The 21,352-nt window shown below is 45.5% G+C and overlaps 1 protein-coding gene across 3 annotated transcripts in view; it reads right to left on the bottom strand.

Annotated features, from left to right (window-relative positions):
- Nucleotides 1-21,352, bottom strand: part of LOC125311490 (phosphofurin acidic cluster sorting protein 2-like) — a 67,259-nt gene that overhangs the window by 3,774 nt on the left and 42,133 nt on the right. For 2 of the 3 annotated variants that reach the window (XM_048269593.1, XM_048269596.1), the window contains 17 exons: nt 20,918-20,977; nt 17,067-17,212; nt 16,035-16,128; nt 13,628-13,711; nt 12,204-12,334; nt 11,649-11,781; nt 10,661-10,765; nt 10,241-10,347; nt 9,301-9,455; nt 9,028-9,138; nt 8,102-8,204; nt 6,950-6,982; nt 4,855-4,897; nt 4,681-4,723; nt 3,299-3,419; nt 2,209-2,432; nt 209-322 (listed from right to left, as the gene is read on the bottom strand). In XM_048269593.1, coding sequence (XP_048125550.1) covers nt 209-322; nt 2,209-2,432; nt 3,299-3,419; nt 4,681-4,723; nt 4,855-4,897; nt 6,950-6,982; nt 8,102-8,204; nt 9,028-9,138; nt 9,301-9,455; nt 10,241-10,347; nt 10,661-10,765; nt 11,649-11,781; nt 12,204-12,334; nt 13,628-13,711; nt 16,035-16,128; nt 17,067-17,212; nt 20,918-20,977 — 1,807 coding nt within the window. The remainder of the gene's footprint in view (nt 1-208; nt 323-2,208; nt 2,433-3,298; nt 3,420-4,680; nt 4,724-4,854; nt 4,898-6,949; nt 6,983-8,101; nt 8,205-9,027; nt 9,139-9,300; nt 9,456-10,240; nt 10,348-10,660; nt 10,766-11,648; nt 11,782-12,203; nt 12,335-13,627; nt 13,712-16,034; nt 16,129-17,066; nt 17,213-20,917; nt 20,978-21,352) is intronic. The other variant, XM_048269594.1, reaches the window with a different exon arrangement.

Genomic DNA, 21,352 nt, shown 5'->3' with positions numbered 1-21,352 from the left:
TATAAATAATCATTATTTGTAAGCAGAGTGGAAAAAATCAACTGTCAGTGTTAGCTAAACATTTAGAAGTACTGTAACATATGATGTTGATCCTCTTTTATAATCACTATTTGTAATCAGAGTGAAAAATCACCTGTCAGTGTTGGCTAAACAATTAGAGTGACTGTAATGTATGAGGTTGGGGGATTTAGCATTGTAAGTGCTGTACCTCTGAGCATGGTGTGCTGGTGCTTAGCCGTGCAGATCAGCCTGCTGATGCCGTCAATCACCTGGCTCTTGGTGTCCAACTCCTTCTCCTTGGGCTTCTTACTGAGGAAGATCACTGCAGGGAACAAGGGAGTAGAGTGAGTGCATGTGAAATGGAGGATTCAAAACAATCCAGTCAGCCATACTCAGTATCAGCAGAATTTGGTCACTTTAACTGCCTTCCCTTCTTCAGTATTACCAGTAAGATGAAAGTATTTGTAAATACTTTACTAACTATACTAATAGTATTTTGCCTTAACCTCATAACATGACGAACGGCACTTTTGCCATTGTTTTAGCGGCCCACTATAGGCGATTACTGACCTAGCAACCTTCTGTGTTCGGGTAGGAATACTTTGTAGCAAAAGACGCATATTTAGTTTGTTTATTATTGTGCTTCTCAACTATAAGGGGAGCAAATTTTCTTCAATGTTACTTTAATATGAAATTTGACTGGATGACACTTCTGAGTGCTTTGAGGTGATCTGAACCAGAGCTCAGCCTACTTTTTTTTGATCATCTGACCTAGTTTCCGAAAAACTCATGAGTGGAATGTTGCATGTTAGTCACACAAATTAGTTACACACAAATCTGACTGTCACATCAGAATGTACAACCAAGCACGGAGTTACCAAACTGTGCCCAGACTCTAGGACAGGGGTCTCAAACTCCGTGGGCCACTTCCGGCCCGGGTCCGGCTCAATTCCAGAGCTTCGATTCAAGCCCAAATTCGCTGCAAATTCTACTTTCAAGAAGTACTTGTATTACACGCGAGAAATACAAAGAAGATGTACATTTCTTTGTAATGACGTGGAAGCGATGCAGGCCATAGTTTTGCACAAATTGAAGCAGAAATACACCAAATGTTGAAAAAAAGTTCACGTGTGATAAAGTCTTGGGTCTGTTATTGACCTATTCTGATTCTGAAAGAGAATATCTACTTTTTGGAGATTATGATCGATCATCTATTGACAGTGATAGTCACAGTGCATCCTTGAATGGAGGTGCGTCTTTGCGTGTATATGACAGTGTCCACTAAGCATACCATGCTTATTTTGACCAACATAGCTGGAGGTGCCAGTGGTAATCGTGATGATAGTGCCCGTAATGGACGTGGTACAGACAGCAGGGGTAGTAAAAATAGGGCTCTGAAGAACTACAAAGTCACCCGCGATAGAAACTGATTTGACCAGGCTACTTTATTGTATAGTAGCATAGGGTTTGTGGTTATACTTAGTTTACTATTGTTGGTTTACATTTTACTGTTTTCCTGTTAATTTGTTATGTGGGTGAAATGACAAAAAAAAAGTAAATCTGCTCAAATATGTTCAACATCCAGTATTTACTGAAAGGTGCATACTTTGAGGTGGTTGCCATCCAGTGACGTCATAATATACAAATTAGATGGGTACATTTACCCCCTTCATAAACTTTTGTTCATACTCAAAGATTTTTTATTAATATTTATTTTATCATTATTTTATTTATAAGCTTTAAAAGACTTGCTCTTGCACTGTTTGCAGTTTTGTGTTATACAGTATTTGAAATAAAAAAAAAAACACTGCATTTTCAGATATATCCATGTTTTTTGCTTGTATTATTCTTGAACACTGACGTGGCCCTCCAATCAGATGACGTTGGCAGCAGTGGCCCCCAGCTCATTTGAGCTTGAGACCCCTGCTCTAGGACAATTTTGTAAGATATTACCACTATGCAGTCCTTTTTCTTAAATATACATTTTGAAATGAATACAACCCAGTAGCCTCAGCTTTATACACAGAACACACAGTACATATGCTGTTCATATAACTATGACACATGTTCTGCTAACACAAAGGTCCACTCCACTACAATCTCCAGTACCTGTCCAACCTATAGAACTTCACTTGACTCATAGAACCTTCACTTGACTCATATAACCTTCACTTGACTCAGATAACCTTTACTTGTCCCCTGACTCACCCTTCTTGTTCTTCTCCTTGGTGACCACGGTCATGGCCATACCGGGCGGCGGTGTGAGCTCCCCACCACAGGGCAGCCGGCTGACCTGCAGCGAACGGAAGTTGCTCTTGAGCGTGTTCTTGAGGCCCACCTCCCTTTTCTCGCCATCCCGCTTCTTCTCCGGGCCCTGCCATGTCCAGTAGTCCACCTGCAGGCCCATCAGCTCGCCGCCCACGTACGGAGAACTGCGTGCACACACACACACACACACACACACACGCACACACACACACAAGCATTCATTCCTTCAGGAAATGTCACAGGGGTGGCATGTATGTCATGGGTGGTTGTCACCCAGGGAATTGAACTATGAAAGAGCAACACTTGGACACTTTCATATGATGTCCACCAGGGGTCAGTGTTGAGTTAGAAATGATGGCTTATTTCCATGTGCTACACAAAACGATCATCAAAGTTTAAGCTTGCAAAAATTAGACGCAATGGTGGTTTCAGCTACAGCAAGTCCTGCTGCTCTTTCTATGCCATGCCATGCCATAATGGACAATCTCACGGTTTATAACTACTCACAGCTGAACAGCTGTGATTTATAGCACATCCTGAAGATACTCGTACACCACACATGGCTATAGCCAGTACCTTTATTTGGCTCTGGCTATAGCTAGACACAATCCAGCTGTCTACATTTGTCTTAACCCTCAGGGTTGCTATGGATTCTACACAGGCATTTCAACCCCATTTGTTACGCTATTTTCTTACCACCTTAAATCCTCAGGATCTGCCTTCCATTTACTAAATCACTTCTGTTAAAGCTTATACTGGAAAGAGAGAACTTTTGATTCATTTTCTTATGCCAAAATGTATTATCCCTGTAGCCTTACAAATAAGGGAACACTAATTTTTTTTGCCTTGATTTGCTTGTTTGACTTCTATGTGGTTTATGTGTGTGATAATACATAGTGTGTGTGAGTGTGTGTGTGTGTGTGTGTGTGTGTGTGTGTGTGTGTGTGTGTGTGTGTGTGTGTGTGTGTGTGTGTGTATGTGTGTGTTTGTGTGTGTGTTAATGGATGGTAAAACGAGATAATATACACACCCAGCTCCAGACAGACCGGCTGACACGGAGGGCGAGGGAGGGGGCGTTCCACACATCTCCTTCCCGTGGGGGACAACAAATTGGGGGGACGGAGAAGTGCCCATTGCATCATCCGAGTCCACTGTGGACAGAGATAGAGAGATAGAGAGAGAGAGAGAGAGAGAGGGATGATGATGAGAGAGAGAACACACAGACATGAGATGTCAATACTGTGACTGACCACAGTCATGCTGCACGCCAGATGAGATGTCTGTACTGTGACTGACCACAGACATGCTGCACCCCAGATGAGATGTCTGTACTGTGACTGAGTCTGACCACAGTAATTTCTAAACTAATGGAAATTAGATGAGTTGAAATAGTAAATTCTAAAACTATTTAGAATAAGGGCCTTACAGTACGTGGTCGTGGCAAAGTGGTTAAATGTAGGTCGACTATAGCAAAAAGTATAACATTAGCTTCGAAAAACTAGTGCATGGCTCTATGTCAACCACATGGTCTCTAGACAAACTGTGTCAATCTAAAATGATGTGTAAAAACATGCCCAGACCCACAAACGACTACCACATCCCAAGATGCCATGTGACTACCGGTTTACTTCCTGCCACTTTAGGATTGCATTAATTTCTTCAGTCCCCTGCGCATAGGCACTCACGGCTCTGCCATGCATACCTAGTACTAACATGTAAACATGTGAACAGGCACTCACTTGTCAGTGGAGAGCCATTTGTGTTCTTATTTGTGTTTTGTCTTAAGTAGTGACTCATCCGTCTAATTACTGTCGCCTTGACTGGATTGCGGTGGAATTGCAAATGTGTGCAGGCCTGGTGATGCTTTGTGGATGTCAACACACCGTTGCCATGGAAATTGGCTCAAACTGCTGACATCTACAAGGTTCCAATCAAGATGGATACTGGGACTGAGTTAAACTGAGCCTCAAAGCTGGGCCATGATGGAGGGCTGTAGAAAATACAACTAATCTTTTTTCCCTTTCCCATTTCAGAGTGCTGTGATTCACCCCTTCCATATCCATTTGTCAACCAGTTGGCAGTGGGATTCTAAATTAATCTATCATTCTTATAAAAGTAAGGCACGTGCCTTCTATTTCACATTCAAAGCTGGATGTCAAAATATTGTTATTACGTACTATTTGTTTCCATATTTTCCTCATGCATGAAGCAATTCTACATCAAAATTTCAACCAGAACCACAACGACTCTCATTCCTCTGAAAATCCTATAATAGCCCTTTCCTCCTCTTCCAGGAAACTGTCTCCATCTATACTTCTCCCCCACCAATCCTCTCCAACGAGCAATAGGCGGTTGGATGGAGAGTTTTCCCCTCCAGGTTGAATGCCGTGCTGGGAATAAGAGGCATATTACCTGATGTGGAGAGGCTGTGCTCGACAATGCCTACTTTCACAACCTGTGAGAGAGAAGAGAAGAGAAGAGAGGGTTTTCCACCTGCCTTATTATACACGCATGACACCGCTACTCAGCTTTATTGCACAGATGTCAAGGAGTCAGTTTGTGTTGAGCGTAACCAGGAGGACTTACCCCGATAAATGGCACAAATTTTTGGCAAGAGTCCTCGTCAGGGCTATGATTGGTGAGAGAGAGAGAGAGAGAGAGAGAGGAGTGAGAGAGAGAGAGAGAGAGAGAGAGAGAGAGAGAGCATGAGGGAGTGCTTTAGGAGAATATAGTATAAAGGGAATCAACACTCAATGACCCTGGACACAATCAGGATGTCCCATTGTATGAAATGGAACATGGTTGATTGGCTGGGTGAAATGGCACCGTCTTAGGGAGTTGCAATGATTGGGGAACATGGCAAGGGGAATAAACTGTGTTATGGGCACTTCAACTGAGAATAAACTGTGTTGTGGGCACTTCAAAGGAAATTTTGTTTACATTTCATGTACGAGAGAGTTGAGCCTTCTTCAAGATTCTTTGATCTCTATAATGCATGTATGTCTATTTAGAACAAGTGGTTCATCATCAAAGGGGGTATGATGATTTGGTCCATAGCCCACTCTGAATGTGAGAGGACATAATTTGCGACATGGCTGCCTAGCCATAGAAAGGGAGGATCTAAAAGGTGTTATCTATGAAAAATAACGCATACATCCATCTCATTCACACATAATCTTTTTGTGAAAGAAATAGCATTAAGCACCTCTTACACACTGAGCCATGGGATTTGCTCAAATCCTGCTGCTATGCAAAAGCAGATTTACATGAAACACACATATTGCATCTACGTAGCCTTGCCGTGAGCGGTAAGCACTGCATAATATGCCAGCCATATAACTGCTTTGAAAGGAAGCATTAACTCGAATCTAATGCATCTCCCGCTACAAGCATTAGCCGTCAGCGAGTTCAGTTCAAGCTATCGAAATGCAGTTTCCCAGCTTGCTGTAAGTGAGTCAACCATGCGGGAGCGTGTGTGTGTGTGTGTGTGTGTGTGTGTGTGTGTGTGTGTGTGTGTGTGTGTGTGTGTGTGTGTGTGTGTGGGTTTGTGTGATGATGCCCACAGTACTCTTACTGCCACGTTCTGTGCTCTGTGCTCACAGCCAGGGAGCAGATGTAGGTCATCTAGAGGCTGACCCATCACCCCCCCACCCTACTCCACCTCCGCGTCACTTACGGAGCACAGGCTCAGTGCATTTACTGCAAAAGACTACCTCCCCTCCCTGCTCTCTCTCCCTCTCTCACACACACTCACACACACACTGGCACTCACACACACATGGTGACTCATGAGCTACCGCCCTGTGGTATTTCATCTATAGGCACCAACAGCACTCCCTCTGCTACTGCAGAGACAAGGACAGCTTGTCTTCTCAGAAGAACTTAGTGTATGAGTCGGCAGGAATCTAGTGTTACTGTAAAGACCTCATGATTTCGATGAATCAGTTTTGGAATGAGCTTGTCAAAACAGCACTACTTGCACAAAGCATGCCAATCTGTATATGGATCAAAAGTATCAGAATCCCGCACTGCACTGACATAAAGTACATTGTCAAAGTAACCCAGACCAACATCGTTCAAGCTATAATTCTTGATTGAATGCTGCAGAATGAAAACTTCTCCCATGAAGTAGCAAATAAATGACAGTATATGATCATAACCTCATTATTATCTGTATCACTTCTGTCTGATGAAGCTTCATAGGTTGCTCCAGATGGCTTGTCATAATAAGTAACCTCAATTGGTGATTTAAGCCCTGCCACGCTGTTTTGCTGACACTTAATCCCTCATCAAAGTCTTCCCCTCTGGGCTTTGAACCTGTGAGGGAATTTGCATTGCCATCAATAATCTATTACTCGACTTCACTTGGCTGTATTTTTAGTAGAAGTTGTCAGGCGTGTCTTAATAGGGATGTAATGAATAATCAAGCAGAGGATGAGTCAACCCCAAGGGGGAAACCACAGGAGAGGAGAGACAACGAGCAGGCTGGGGAGTTAAAGGCCACGAGACGGACAGGGAGGACCAGGAGACAGAAGGTCAGGACCAGGCAAACGGGCAGGAGGGAGAATGAGTGAGTGGGTATCGCAAGGAAAATAATAATTATAAGTATAATAAGTATATTATAAGTACTTTGATTATAAGTAGGAAATAAAGGAAAAGTAGGAATTAGCGTAATATATACCTGATGTAAAAATCAAAATACAAGCTTCGCTTCCTGGGGTGCAAACAAAAGAGACAAAAGAAAAACAAACACAAACAGCAAATGAGGGCAAGAGAGTGTTACTTTGTGAGGCAGTTGTGCAGAAGCCTTTAGTTGATTAGTTGAAACGTGAGAGAGAGCAGGAGGAAAGAAAGAAAAGGAGAAAGTAAAGGTAGACCATCTCAGAGTGCACTTTAGTAAAAACAAAACAAGTGTGTGAGAGAGAGAAAGAGAGAGAAAGGGTGAGGGTGAGGGGAGAGTGGACAGCGGCGTAGCTGGGGTGAGGAGGAAGCGTTTGAGAGAGAGAGAGAGAGAGCGCCGCCCGCCGCTCCTCACCATCGCAGGCCCCTGCCGTGGCCCAGAGTGGAAAGAATCCACTGAGTGATAAATGGAGGCTTAGCTTTCTCCAGTTCCTCTGCAGACAAACACAGGAAAGGGAAAAAGGACTCGCTCTAGCTGACTCCCTTTTCCACACTCACTGGCCTCCAATATTTTGATTCACCAGAGTGATTCATTCCAACAGAATTCAGGCAATTTCGTGTTACTCATACGATTCACATTCGAATACTCTAATTTGCCTGTACGGACCGGCCAATGTGCTCGTAATGGCCCATTCAAACAAATGGGTATTACCAATCAGAGTCGGTTTCGGGGCACTTTTGGAGAGAGAGGAGGTTTGTTTGAAGTGGAATTTAAACAGTTGCAGTGGACGATGCCAGGATGAGGATGGCCTAAGTCAGCGGAGCCGAGTCGATAAAGCAGTGACTGGGGCGGCTGCCATGTTGTGAGGAGAGGAGAGCAAACGGGGGGAGTCTGGAGAGAACGTTCTGGGGAGTTCTTCGGACTCAATGTGGCTGAAAGGGCCTCTGTCACATTTCCAGCCCTGGAACTGTTTGAGTCAGATATGTTTTAGCACACGCACACACACACATACACGCACACGCACACACACAGCCTCAGCTGTTCAAATTAAAACGTGCACTTTACACTCATGAAGGCACACACATACAAAGGCATCAAACCAGAAACAAAACATCCAAATAAAAACATTTCAATAAATCTGAGCATGTGCACACACTCACATAAAGGATATGCAATCTCTCTCTCGCTCTCTCAAACACCACCTGTGTGTACCTCTTTTGTTTGTAGGTAAGCATGGCCTCTGAGATTGGGAATTGATGGGACACATTGGCACCAGCCAGGTACTGGATAATCCTTCCAGCCACATCAAGATTATCTAATGCACACACACACACACACGAACCAACACACAGACAGAGATACACACATACAGCATAAACATTTACAATTGAATTCCCAATAGACATTATATTTACAGTAATGAACACTAATGAGGTGCTGTATCTGTGCCTGTGTATTGTAGGCAGTGCTGCCACATGCTACAAGCTAAATGCTGGAACTATGACAGCATTATGTCAGTGGGCTTCTAACCTGACAGGTTGTGCAGGAGAAGAAGGAAGGGGGAGGGAAGGTGCCTGGCACATCTGCTTTGCTCCAAGCCACGACCACAGAGTCAAAGCAACTAGTACTAGCACTAACAAACACACAACAGTGTTCGAGCAGGGTGCTCCAGGCCAACACAGGCACCCACCCCACTCCAGTTAATGAGCACACATGTAGAGTGGACCACACTGTGCACTGCATGCTGTGTAGGTGTGCTGTTTCAGTATGTTTGTGTGAGTGGAAGTGTTTGGTGGTGGTGCATTATAAATATAAAAGAGTAGTGGTCTTGTGCTAGAGGTGTTACTGTAAGACATAAAGTCATACAGTACATGGGACATCGGCTCTGTCCCTTAAGTGTTAGTAGAGTACCTAAGGTCCAGTCCTCTGGAAGGAGGGTCCCTTATACAATGGTTAATGGTCAATGGTTACTATGCTTTCCTTTTTAAGTCTAATCGGAAGACAGTTGTAGTTCATTTGTATGTATCTTAATATATAGTGGTATCTGCCATGTTGAGTAAGGTTTAGTGCAGTGGTGATGCAGGTTCACTCTGCCAAAGGTTCTAGGCTGGTGCTAAGGTTCCATAAGAGGGCTTTACCTGTGGAGGGCGGTTCTGGCCTGCAGAAAAGCTCCCTCCACGCCGTGTCCATGAAGATGCTGTTGAACTTGCTGTCCAACGACGCCACATACTTTGCCAACGGATGGGATCCTAAACCAATGGATATCATATCATCAGATATGAAGCTCCTCAAAGAGCTCCATTGTTTTCTTAGGGCAAATACCAACCTCATACTTTAATGGTACCCCCTAGGCCTTCATAGCCACATGCATGAATACAGAAAGCAACAAAAATAGTATTTAGTCTTCGTACCAATGGGGATGACCAGGAAGCGGATGTAGCTGAGCCAATCGGGCGTCTTGTTGGCCAGCTGCTCCACGAAGAAGCGCAGCACCGTGCTGAGGTAGCTCTGGTCTCCCGCCACGGCGACCTTGATGGTGGGCGGCGTCTGGGCATTGCAGTTGCAGCTGTAGGAGACAGAAGGAGTAAAAAAAAAAAAACATTTTAGTCTGACAGACAGAAAAGAAAAGATACGTAGGCCAGACAAATAAACATGCAGAAGGATAGAAAGAGAGAGAGGTGGAGGTTGGGGGCTAGGGACATAGGAAATGTAGCTGTTCAGGTAAGAGACAATAAACATTCAGATCATGAAACATGCTTCACCATGTCTAGACTTAACATCCCTTTAATGGAGGCTTTTGAAGGGCAATTCAAAATAGACACTTGTATAGCTGACTGTATTGCGCGTCTGGATCAGGCCCGTATCTGGGCCGATCACGGGCCGGTGGCTGACCCAGAGTCTCAGCACATTTTTTGGGGGGGAGCCCATCCGATGCTGAGGAGGACGTAAATCCTGTCTCAGAGTCTGGCTGTCCAACCCACGGCTCCCCCAGCCCGTGATCTGGCAGACATAACCCAGGCTGATTCAAGGGGGGTTCCTGCACAGATGGAGGAAGTGCGGGCTGGACTGTTTGACAAGCTGAAGAGAGCGAGAGAAGAGGGATGAGGTGGGTCTGCTCCTTATATGGTCAAAATGTTATGAGATCCTGTAAAGTGCTTTCAGCGATGGAGCCGTGGGCACTGCATCTCAACAGTACTCATGGCAACCTGCCAGTGGGCGTTTCACAAGGTACAGAGAAAACCATCATCTTAAGTGAAGGACCAAGAACAGATTGCATTGCAAAAGCAGTGAAGAGGGCTGTCGGGTTGTTTGCACAGTGATTGGATCAGAAGTGCTTTGAGTGTGACTTACAATCTCTGGATGCGGGTCACAATGGTGTTGAAGGCAGCCTGCACGTCTGCAGCGGAGCAAGTGGACACAATGGGCCGATTCTGCTTATGCAGGACACCAGCCACATACTGCAGCAGGAAAGAATGAAGGGTGGGAAGAGAGAGAGAGAGAGAGAGAGAGAGAGAGAGAGAGAGAGGGAGGGAGAGTTACAGTAAATTAATGTGCTTTTTCTTTTTATTTGGTAACACTGTATCTAAAGTGTCATGCTAATAAGGCAACTTTGCATTGAATAGAACTGTTTCACACTACACAACAATGTTTCACACCACAGTACTCCCCACACACACACACACAAACACGCACACACACACACACACACACACACACACACACACACACACACACACACACACACACACACACACACACACACACACAGACCTGGCCTTGCCAGTCCACTGTGTTAATGAGGATGATGCTCTCGGGAAGGCGCTCGTCTGAGATGAGGATCTGGTTCAGCTGGTCATACACCGACTTCCTGGGTACCTGTGACAGGACATCATTTGTCACATTACCAAACACAGTTCAAAGAAATGTGCCAGGATTGTGGCTCCATGCAGTGCTAATGTACTGGCCACTGAGACCTGCTTCAACATGTACCAACTTCCAAGCTCTTTGAGGATTTGGCTAGATTACGGCTATTGTGGAAGCTTATCACCGAAAGTTTGACACATTGCAAGGGGATTGACAGCATTCCTTAGCTTAGGCTTACTATAACAAGCACTTAGGAAACGACAACAGTCGTATAAATAGTCCAAACAATACCTACAGTGCAAAGTTCAGAACACACGTTATGCACAATCAACTGACATAATACCCATGTTCAGCAGTTTGTTATGTAACAACAAACACACAGAAAAGCCACTCGCTGTCAGCACACTCACTGCCCAACTGGTGTGACCAGCGTTAGTTTGACCCCATGTTTCCACCTCCCCCGAGGCCAGGAACCCTGATGCTGATTCATTATAGCAGTGACCATTGTTCCACCTCAGACAGGCCCGACAGCTTTATCACCCTACCTGGCGGAGGAGCGCTAAACTTGCGTGCGTCAGAGGTGGACATGCTTAGTCCAAGTAGGAGGTGTTACTATTCACAGTTTGTTCAGGTAGTGGTGTGTTTATGGGAAACCAGTCTCGTAAACGGTAGCCTTTATGTATAAACCCATAAAACACATTGCTTAAATGAATGATAAAAAACGAGTGCGCACCATAGATTCCTTGAGAGTTGTCAACTTAGTTGCTGAGAGCTCACGGCAGTGTTTATGGTTTTGTGTGTGTGTGTGTGTGTGTGTGTGTGTGTGTGTGTTTGTGTGTGTGTGTGTGTGTGTGTGTGTGTGTGTGTGTGTGTGTGTGTGTGTGTGTCCTCTGACCTGTGTGACCAGCCGGGCCTCTGGGGAGCACTCGCTGTCCATGCTGGTGTTCCGCTCGCTCTGGGTGCGCGAGTTCTGCCGGTCCTTCATGGAGGTGCTGCGGGCGCGACGCTGCATGCGGCTCTCCAGTTTACTGCAGGAGATACACACACACACACACAAACATTCAACACCGCACGTTACCTCAGCAACCAAATCAAGGGCATTGAAGTTTTCCTAGCAATGCTGCTCCCTTATTTTTAACTAAATGGGATTTTGTGTGATGTGTGATAGAATGCATGATTCCCAGCATGAGTAGCCTCTACAAAGCCCCTTAGCTCTTCTAAAATCACTGCAACTTAAGCTTATTGCTTAAGTAAATACAGCTTGAAGAAAAATTGTTCCCTAGGGTTGTCCATGGCTGAAAGGAGCCAAATGTGTGTATCCACACAACACAGAGGGGCTCTATCAAAATGGCATATTTTCTCTCAGAGACTTTTGTACTGGTAGTAAGTTGTCGCTCGTCTGGTTGTACGGAGAGAGGGTCAGCATAAGTGGGCGTTTAGTGCACGTTACCTGGGCGACATGTGGTTCTGGGACTCCATCTTGCAGAGTTTGCTCACAGTGTTGGCCAGGCGCTCAGCGTTCACCTCCCAGCTGCTGGTGACCTCCCCAACCACGGGCCCAAAGTCCTCCACATCCACCTCCTGCAGCCACACACACACACACACACACATACACATACACAAGAGCCCTGTAAGACCCTGGACCATCATGGACACTCACCCATCACCAACCCCAGCTGAGGATTACGATCCCACGATCACTTCAACTAGTAATTATCATAACCTTGCAGCATTAATACAGTGGAAGTTCTATTACAACTCTAGTTCAGTGGTTCCCAACCTGGAACCCGGTCCGCACAATGTTGCCTGGGCTGAGGTTGTAAGGTTACCACAAAATTATATTTGCGCACAAATGTATAAAATCCCAATAACACAGCCAATTGGATAATCAAAATTCTGTATAATCCAAATTAAAACATATTTAAATTAATGTAGCTATTTATTACCTCTGACCTCTGAACACTGAATAAGTTTGTAATGAATCACTTTATTCTTTTTGTGTGTGTATGCGGGTAGGAGTTCAGGTAGGGGGCCCTGGCTTGTCTTAGACACAGGCAAGGGGGCCTTCAAGGAAAAAAGGTTGGAAAACACTGCTCTAGTTTACCATTCTGCTATTTTTGACAGAAACATGTATGCAACTACAGCCATGAAGCACTGATTTCCATGGCAGCCTACATTCCTCAACTCAATCTCACAATGAGGACAGGAAAGCTTATTTTCTCAGCGGATATGTTAATGCTCCAGTTCCATGGACTAATAAGTGGGATTTTTTTTGTTCAGTAGGCACGAAAAACACCAATGTCTGTGTCGACAGGGTGTGAATCTGTCGAGAAACACAGGCGGCCCTCTGCCCCATGAACACATTGTTGCTATGGAAACCCTAATGCTAAGGGTCACAGGGGGTCAAAGAAAGCAGCCCGGCCTATTTCCTGTTCGTCTGAATAATGTAGATGGTTCATGGGGAGACCCGGCATGTCTGCACATCAGGGGAGCTGAGTGCAAGCAAGACGGCGTGTGTGTGTGTGTGTGTGTGTGTGTGTGTGTGTGTGTGTGTGTGTGTGTGTGTGCGTGTGTGTGGTGTCTGCGGGTAACAGAGAGATACGCAAGCCAGAGAACAGATGGCTAGAGCAGAGAGCTCAGATATTACTGCCAGAACAGACGCTGAATCACTCAGAGGAAGAACACTGATTCTACCTGTTCTGACTGTGTGACATTCCTGTCTCCTGTTTCCCACCACGCTCTCTGTCTCTCTCTGTCTTCATTCTACCACTCACTCTAAACTTTAAAGATACATTAACAAACCTATTAAAGCCAAAACAATGACATTTTGGAATTTTTGTTGTATGCATTAAAATGAAAGAAAGCACAACCTACCCCTGTTGGAGAATCCATGTTGATGTCCTCCTGGTGCCGAGTCCCTGAAGGCTTACACTTTGCCACCGATAACAAGTCAGCACTCTGGAACAATACAAGAAAAGCACCAAGAGCATTGACACAGTCAGCCTGAAGGGGGCGATGTTAGTTTGCAGTCCTCCTACCTCTTCTCACCAGCTGGTGGAAAAACATCCTCTAAGGAGTGCAAAACAAACCACTACACATGTTTAAAATACAGGTTCGTGCCACCCGCGGTCCATGGTGAAACCTTGCCAAGCAAGGCCGTTGTTTCACAAGCGGTGTGTGTGTGTGTGTGTGTGTGTGTGTGTGTGTATTGGGGTGCAGTGTGTTTTCTGTTTTTGCAACTTCACAGAGACTTCACAGGGGGAGGCAAGGATATAAATATCGGTAGGCCGGGGCGAAGCACAGACTGCCTGGCTTTGATGCTCTCACACTTCTCTGAAGACGTGTTTTAACTCAACACTCCCTCTCTCCTCCACTCTCTCTCTCTCCTCTCTCTCCCTCCCTCTTCCACTCTCTCTCTCTTCTCTCTCTCTCTTCTCTCTCTCTCTCTCTCTCTCCCTCCCTTTCTCCCAGTCTCCCTTTCCCTTGAGTTAAGGTGACAGGCGCGCACAAACACAGGATAGAGCCATGCACCGTGGAGTTCACAACCCAGTTCGCTTTATTACCCATAAACATTCTTTCAGACTTCAGGGAAATGACAAACAGACCCACTTTCTGGTTTCGGATGCACTTTCATGTACTTCACACAAACACACACACACACACACACACACACACACACGCACACACACACACAAACATATATGTTATGGCCTCAGTTAATCAACAGCTGCTTTCGGCATTTGTGTCAAAACATCAAATTTGCCACTTGATCCTTGATGTATCTGTGACCTCAGCTCTTGTCCTGAGGAAGCAGTATGTTTTGATCCCCAGCAGATTGGCCGAGTGTGTCTGAACTGCCTGTCGGGGGTGTTGATGGCTGACATGCCTGTGCACGCACACCCTCTCTCATATGTCCATGAATGACGCTCCAGGGATTCTGAGAGTGCCTGGCATTAACACGGGCTGAACGGACAAGCGGGTAGGAGAGGGGAGGGGTGGGGTGGGCATCTCATGTCAAGCCCTAAAAATACCCGACGGTTTGGGGCGGCCCTGGGGGGGAAGGTGAGACGCCACCTCTGTGACCCTCCCTGCACCCCTTTCACCTCTCCCACACAAACACATATGCTCACACCCACACCCACACAGACAGATACACACTCTTGCCCACAGCAGATAGGAATAGTATGGCTGGGAGCATTGACTCCACTGATACAGAGCATTAAGTCCTCTGATAAAAAGCTAGATGATGTCCATTATGAGCCTTTCCTAACATAGCTATGGCTGCTTGAGAGCTTCCCTCCCTATCATTGAGACACAACAGTGGCAGCTATCACCACCACTGCGATGTTTGGGTAAATGTGGTGCTTGTGACATTGGTACATGATTATTCAATGATTCAATGTTAATAATTTTACAGGCATACAGTATGTGGCTATACCTGTGCATACATGCCAATAGCATGGGTATAGCTTTACACTGTGTGTGTGTCTCCACCACTGGGTGAGTGAGAGAGGATTATCGTAAGTGACCCACAGTCACTTTATCGTAAGTGACCCACAGAGTGAATGGAAGGCCAATATGGCTGTGCATTCACTCACTCACTCTCCCCTAGCACTGGATCAGGTGAGGTAAGATTAATGAACTCAGTCTGCGAGTCTTAGGGCGTAACTCACCGTAAGTGTTGGCATAAGTCAATTACAGGGTGACGCGGTGTATTTCTATAGAGCCGAAGAGGCTGAACGGAGATGAAGTAAGTTCCGAGGTGACAGCATCCCCTTGGGCCAGTGCCAGGCGACGAGGCGCGAAGACAGGAGGAGGAAGAGGAAGAGGAAGAGTAGGTGTTGTTGCCCGAAGGTGAGGAGTGGCCACTACAAGAACAGAGTGGACAGGGCTCCTGGCCATCCTCCGGAGGCTTTTAAGCACTATTCCGAGCACATCTCATTTATTCAAATTCACTATTCATTTTGTTGACACACACTTGGCTGAGGCTTCTGCTCACTCAGTAAGTTCCAGAAACTCTAGAAGCTCCAGAAATATTTCGGTCTCTCGCTCAGACCCTTTCCCGTGTTGTTAAAGCGCCTGAAAACTGAGAAGAGTGAGCAGACGTGAGTGGAGGTGGAGTAACCAGTAAAAATGTGTATCCCCGGCCAAACGCCTGCACGGGCCAAGTGCTAAAAGTATCCATTTAGTCCAGTGTGTCTGTTGTCCATGGCCTTAAGGTGAGTGAATGTGGGTGAAGTAAGGACTGTGCTTTAAAGGTGGTGAGGGGGGTTAAACTCACTGCGCAGCTGCGGTCGCGAGGCTGACTCCTCTGGCTGTGCAGGCTGCCGATCTCCGTCTGGGAGCTGGAGTGGGACATGCCCTCAAAAAACGGCCTGAAGGACGAAGGAGAGCGGAGTTAGAGGGAGAGGTTGCGTCGTGCACAGATGTCTACCGATGTTATGTCTCATTTCAATGTGTGTCTGTGTGTGCTTTGAGCAGGTATGACAAAAAACAAAAACTGTGGTTGTTTCAGTGATGCTGTTTTATTCAATATTTAGCCTAAACCCACCAGTGCATACAGTATATTAGGAACACAATTCAAGGTTCAGAGTGCTTGATTGCTAGCCTAGAAATCTAGACGCACCCTAGCGGCGGCAAATTAATTTGCTCAGCCTGTACGTCTAGTATCAAACCATAGGGATTTCTATTGGCTGACGCCGTGGACCTCATCCAATCACAGTGCTCTATTTTGTTAGAGAGTCTTAAAGGCGGCTTAACAGGATAACGACAGTCCTAAGCGACGGTGAACAACAAGGAAGGTGGCTATGGCGAATCGAAGAGCGGGTTGTTTGAATCGGCGTTGGCGTCAACTTTGGAGAAGTTGGACTTGTGCTTTTCTTTGAAAGTTGAGCAACACAATGCACTTAAGTCATTCCTTTCGAAGAAGGATGTATTTGCCGTTTTGCCGACCGGATACGGATATGGTCGTAGCGCTGGCATGCCTAGGCAGTTTGAAAGACAATTCTCTGCCCGCCCCTTGGATTAAGCGAGGTGAATGGTTTGATGCCAGACTATACATTTCAATGATATAGGATGGCCCGCCAGGCTACTTGATTGCCTCTTTCGAGGTAATTCAGTAAGAGAGGCATTGTAGCAGGCACTGGGTGATTAAAATGGACCAGCCAGTAAGGTCAGATATTGACTGGACCAGACCTGGAGGGACCTGATCAGCACAAAGATGCATTGATGACAAACCTGTGCTAATTTAGACTAATAACAAAGCTGTTGAGATTTTGACTGAGGAGTTGTGGTGCGGTGCGGAGCGTCTTACTTGAGTTTGGGTTTGGGTGTGCTCATGACGCTCTCGTTGTCCTCCATCTCGGGGCCACTGTCGCTCTGGTTGTCCAGGCTGTCGTACAGCAGGTCCAGATCCTCCTCCACCTCCTGGGTCTGGTCCACCGGGTCGGAGTCCAGAACCTGTCCATGAATACAGTTGTCAGAAGACTGTAAAGAATGATCTACATTTACATTTAGCAGACACTTTTACCCGAAGACAATTACAGTATATTACAAGGGCCATTGTCCCCGGAGCAACTCGGAGTTAAGTGCCTTGCTCAGGGGCACAATGGTGGAAGTCAGGAATTGAACCCACAACTTTTCAGGCTACTGTATTCTAGCCCAACTCTTTAACCACGATGCTACCACCGCACAATCTATATATAAAGGTAAACAAGAGACAGGAAGCCCACGCTGTGCCCTAGCCTAGTTTGCTCATGGAGAATGACATTATGGCAGTGTCTCTAAGATTGACACAAACATAATTATCCAAACAGCTTCCAACACAGAGATAAAAGAGGTCATTAGAACAAACGGAACAATGTGTGTCAGAATCATCAAAAAATGAATAATTACTCTATGAACAATTGTGACAAACAAACTTCAACTCGTCTTCTCCACCTGCCTCCTCTTTCCAACTAAACACAATCAATAGCGATCATATCAAAAGTTAAGTTAAGTTAGGGGCACTGATCTGGATACTGGTAATCCCTCACTACTGAGACATGTAGCAAATAGAAAAACCTTAATTAACTAATGAGAATGATGGGAATTAAAAATTCACTGCAGTTTTCATTTCAACTCAATCCTGCAATATTGTCAGAAGCACATTGAACAAGCAAGAGAGTGGTGACAGAAATGAGCAAATTACTAAATAAATAACTAATATCAACCAAGTGCAATTATAAATTTACCCCAAGGCACAACTTTAATTCTGCCATTCTAATTTGTCACAGACACAGGGATTCAACATACAGTATACTCATTACTGTCACTGCTCTGACCTACATTCTGCGATATATATATGGGCATCCATACGTGCCATATCTTACACAAGCATGCTTCCAAGCTCTCCCTCCTAAACATGTTATGTGTGTCACTCACACACACGCATACTGTGCATTCAAATACATTGACAGAGAAGCTAACAAGTGCACAGTGGACTGTACTGTCTGTATGTCTGTGTGTTCTACGCATATCTCTCAAACCATTTGTCTGACCGACTTCCCACTTAGTAGGTGTTTTGTGATGGGCACAAGTGAGCGCAGTGTCAGTCTGGACAGTGTATGGATGAGAAATGCAAAATATAGAGTCAAAACAACCATCTTGCCGCTTTTGTTCCTCTCTTCTTGCTCCCCCCTCCCCCTACACACAGTTCTAACTCCACACCTGTAAAAGGTAGCTCAGGTGAGTGCAGGTTGAGTATGGTGTCATCCGGAGGTGGAATAGGAGATATGATAAAAGGTGTTTCTGACCTCTACAACATGTAGACTGACACTGGGGCGTAGTGTTCATTCAAAACAAGATAAAAAACAATGCGCTCAAACTTCCACTCTGCACACACTAAGCATACCCTGGCACTTATGTGAGGGACAATGAGGGACAATTCCAGCATCCCTGGATTAAAGGTAGTGTCACTCTTGAAGAGCATTCATAGTCTACTACGGGCAATTCAGCAGAAGAGAGCGTGACGTCACTTAAACTGGATATGGCTCAGCATAATTAATTGGTTTGATAAACTACACTACAAATTAAAAAAAGACATTGCATTAGTACATACTGAAAAGACCTGGATTCCTTTACACACTCACAACCCGTGGCACACGCATACTCCTTCACAATTGCATTGCAGCTGTAGGTCCACACTGATCCAGTGCAATTGTAAAGGCAGCTGAATCATACACCATTATGGCTTTGATAAAAATCAAGCATATGCACAAAACACACACACACACACACACACACACACACACACACACACATCCTTCATTCTTGTAGCTGTGCAATGTCTTAAAATGCCACCCAATGGCAAAAAACATATGTGTTCAAAAGCGGGTAAATGTATGAGGAGAAATGTGAAAGGTTATGAAAACAAACAGGGCCATGAGAGGTACGAGCCCTGTATAAGCTGCCGTCTCTGATCCTGCTTTGCCGTAGTCTTGGCGAGTGGACCTGAAGCATGGAGGATACTATTTCCAGGCAGCCTGAGCTTCAACTGTCCGCTGGCAGCGAAATCGGCAGCTTACCAATCGGACCATTAAGACCCAGACTTGGCAGAGTGCACAGCAGGCTCTCAAAGGCGGCTTCTCTCTCTCTCTCTCTCTCTCTCTCTCATGCTCTCCGTGGGGTTGGACGTATTTACATCTGTCAATAGACTGCCCTGCACTCTCCATTGAAATGATTAAAATGTGTTAACAAGGGGATTGGAGAAATTGACAGAAATCTGCCAAGGAGAATTGTGCCATGGGCAGATTTGACCCCAAGTGTAAAATTCAAACCCAACTGCATGCAATTTCTCTCTCTCTCTCTTTCTCTCTCTCTCTCTGTCGATCCCTCCCGCCCTATCACACACACACACACACACACACACACACACACACACACACACACACAAACATACAGGCAGAGGCATTTCGACACTAAAATACATTCACTGATCATACAAAACAATGAAAACGATACAAATCTTTACTCTGTTTCAAACAAAAATAAATTCAGCCTGACTAATTACTTGCAGCTCTGGCTAGTGCTAACTGCCACTGAGAAAAAGAGAGAGCAGAGCGCTGAACCCATTCAGCTTAAGCACCCATCTGCTTGTCAACTTTCTAGCCCTGAACAAGAACCCGTACATGGGGCGAAGTCCGGTCCCTTAATGTTGCTGCAACACAGCACAATTATGGTCCTGCGCCTACTGGGCCATGACCAAAGCCACAGGAGTTACGCGCAGCCACCATGTGGATGGACAGGCGAGCTAATGAACTCAGGCCGAAATGGAATTAGCAGGCACACAGTAAACAGAGGGTAATGGATTTATTGCTAGGGGCTAACGCTAATGGCATTCATTATTAGTTGTAGGGGACATTAAGGACAAGAGGGGTTTTCCAAAGGGGCCTGTAGATGAATACTGTGTGTGCGTGCGTGCGTGTGTGTGCGTGTGTGTGTGTCTGTGTGTTTGTGTCAAATGTGAACATTTGTTTTCAATCCCTATCAACTACTTTGACTTGCCTGCTTTATCTTTTTCTTTAAAGCAACACCAAAGAACTTTCCCTCTGTCGCACGCACGCTATTTGTTTATCCAGCACAGGCTTTGCAGATAACGATGTCCACAGACAAGGTAGAATATTTTGCATGACGTATAAAAGCACGATGTATTGCGACATCAGATGCAAGTCAAATTTGTAGTTTCTTATGTCTCGTTCCATCGAACTACAGATCTGCTACCCGATCTGGCAAACTTACATAGTGCGGTTATAGCCGATAGAGGGCCGCAAAGCGAATGCAGAATTGCTGTTCACCCTGTCACGAGTTGATGAACCACTGAAACAATTTTGGAAACATTATTTTAAGGTATAAAAAACTCTTTGGTGTTGCTTTAAGGTCTTTCTGAATGATTATAAGGCCTCCTTCATGGAGGTTAGTGACAAATAATCTTACTTCCTGAATGACCACAGTGTCACGATGATGATGTACACAAATACTTACCTGAGAATCATCCAATAAGAGAAAAGATAGAGACAGAGTAGAGTAGAGAGGACGGCCTATCTTTGTCACCACTCTCTTTCATGAAGGCGGGGGAAAACTACTGACAGTGGGTTTGGAGTTGGGGACTTTGCAGTTACGACTCACCTCGTCAGTCACCTTGAACCTCTTGAGTAAGGCCACAAACTTCTGCTTGAAGTTGGGTTGCTGTTGAAGAGGGGAGAGGAACCAGCACAAGCGTTAATTGACTGAGAGGCTGAACAGAGGGAGCTAATTTACCGTGACACATTATAGCTGCGTGAGGGAAAGGGAGGGGTGGGGGCGCTTCAAAGGCGGCTTCTCTCTCTCTCTCTCGCTCTCTCTCTCTCTCTCTCTCTTTTCTCCGAGCGCCTCACCACACTTCCTCCGTGACCGTTGTCACAGCAATTGTGCGCTCCCCCGGATTAGTCATTCACTGCGGCTCTATATAAAGAGCATTTCTTTTTGGTCTCACTTGCAAGCGCCGGGCGCTCCGCTAAGTGCTGCTAACGCTCAGAGAATGCCATCTGAAGTCTCCCCATGGAGACGGCAACCCACACTCTG

The sequence above is a fragment of the Alosa alosa genome, chromosome 18 (assembly GCF_017589495.1).
Source record: "Alosa alosa isolate M-15738 ecotype Scorff River chromosome 18, AALO_Geno_1.1, whole genome shotgun sequence".
Taxonomy (NCBI): domain Eukaryota; kingdom Metazoa; phylum Chordata; class Actinopteri; order Clupeiformes; family Clupeidae; genus Alosa; species Alosa alosa.
Note: the sequence above shows the minus strand (reverse complement) of the source record. Positions and strands in the feature narration are given on the sequence as shown.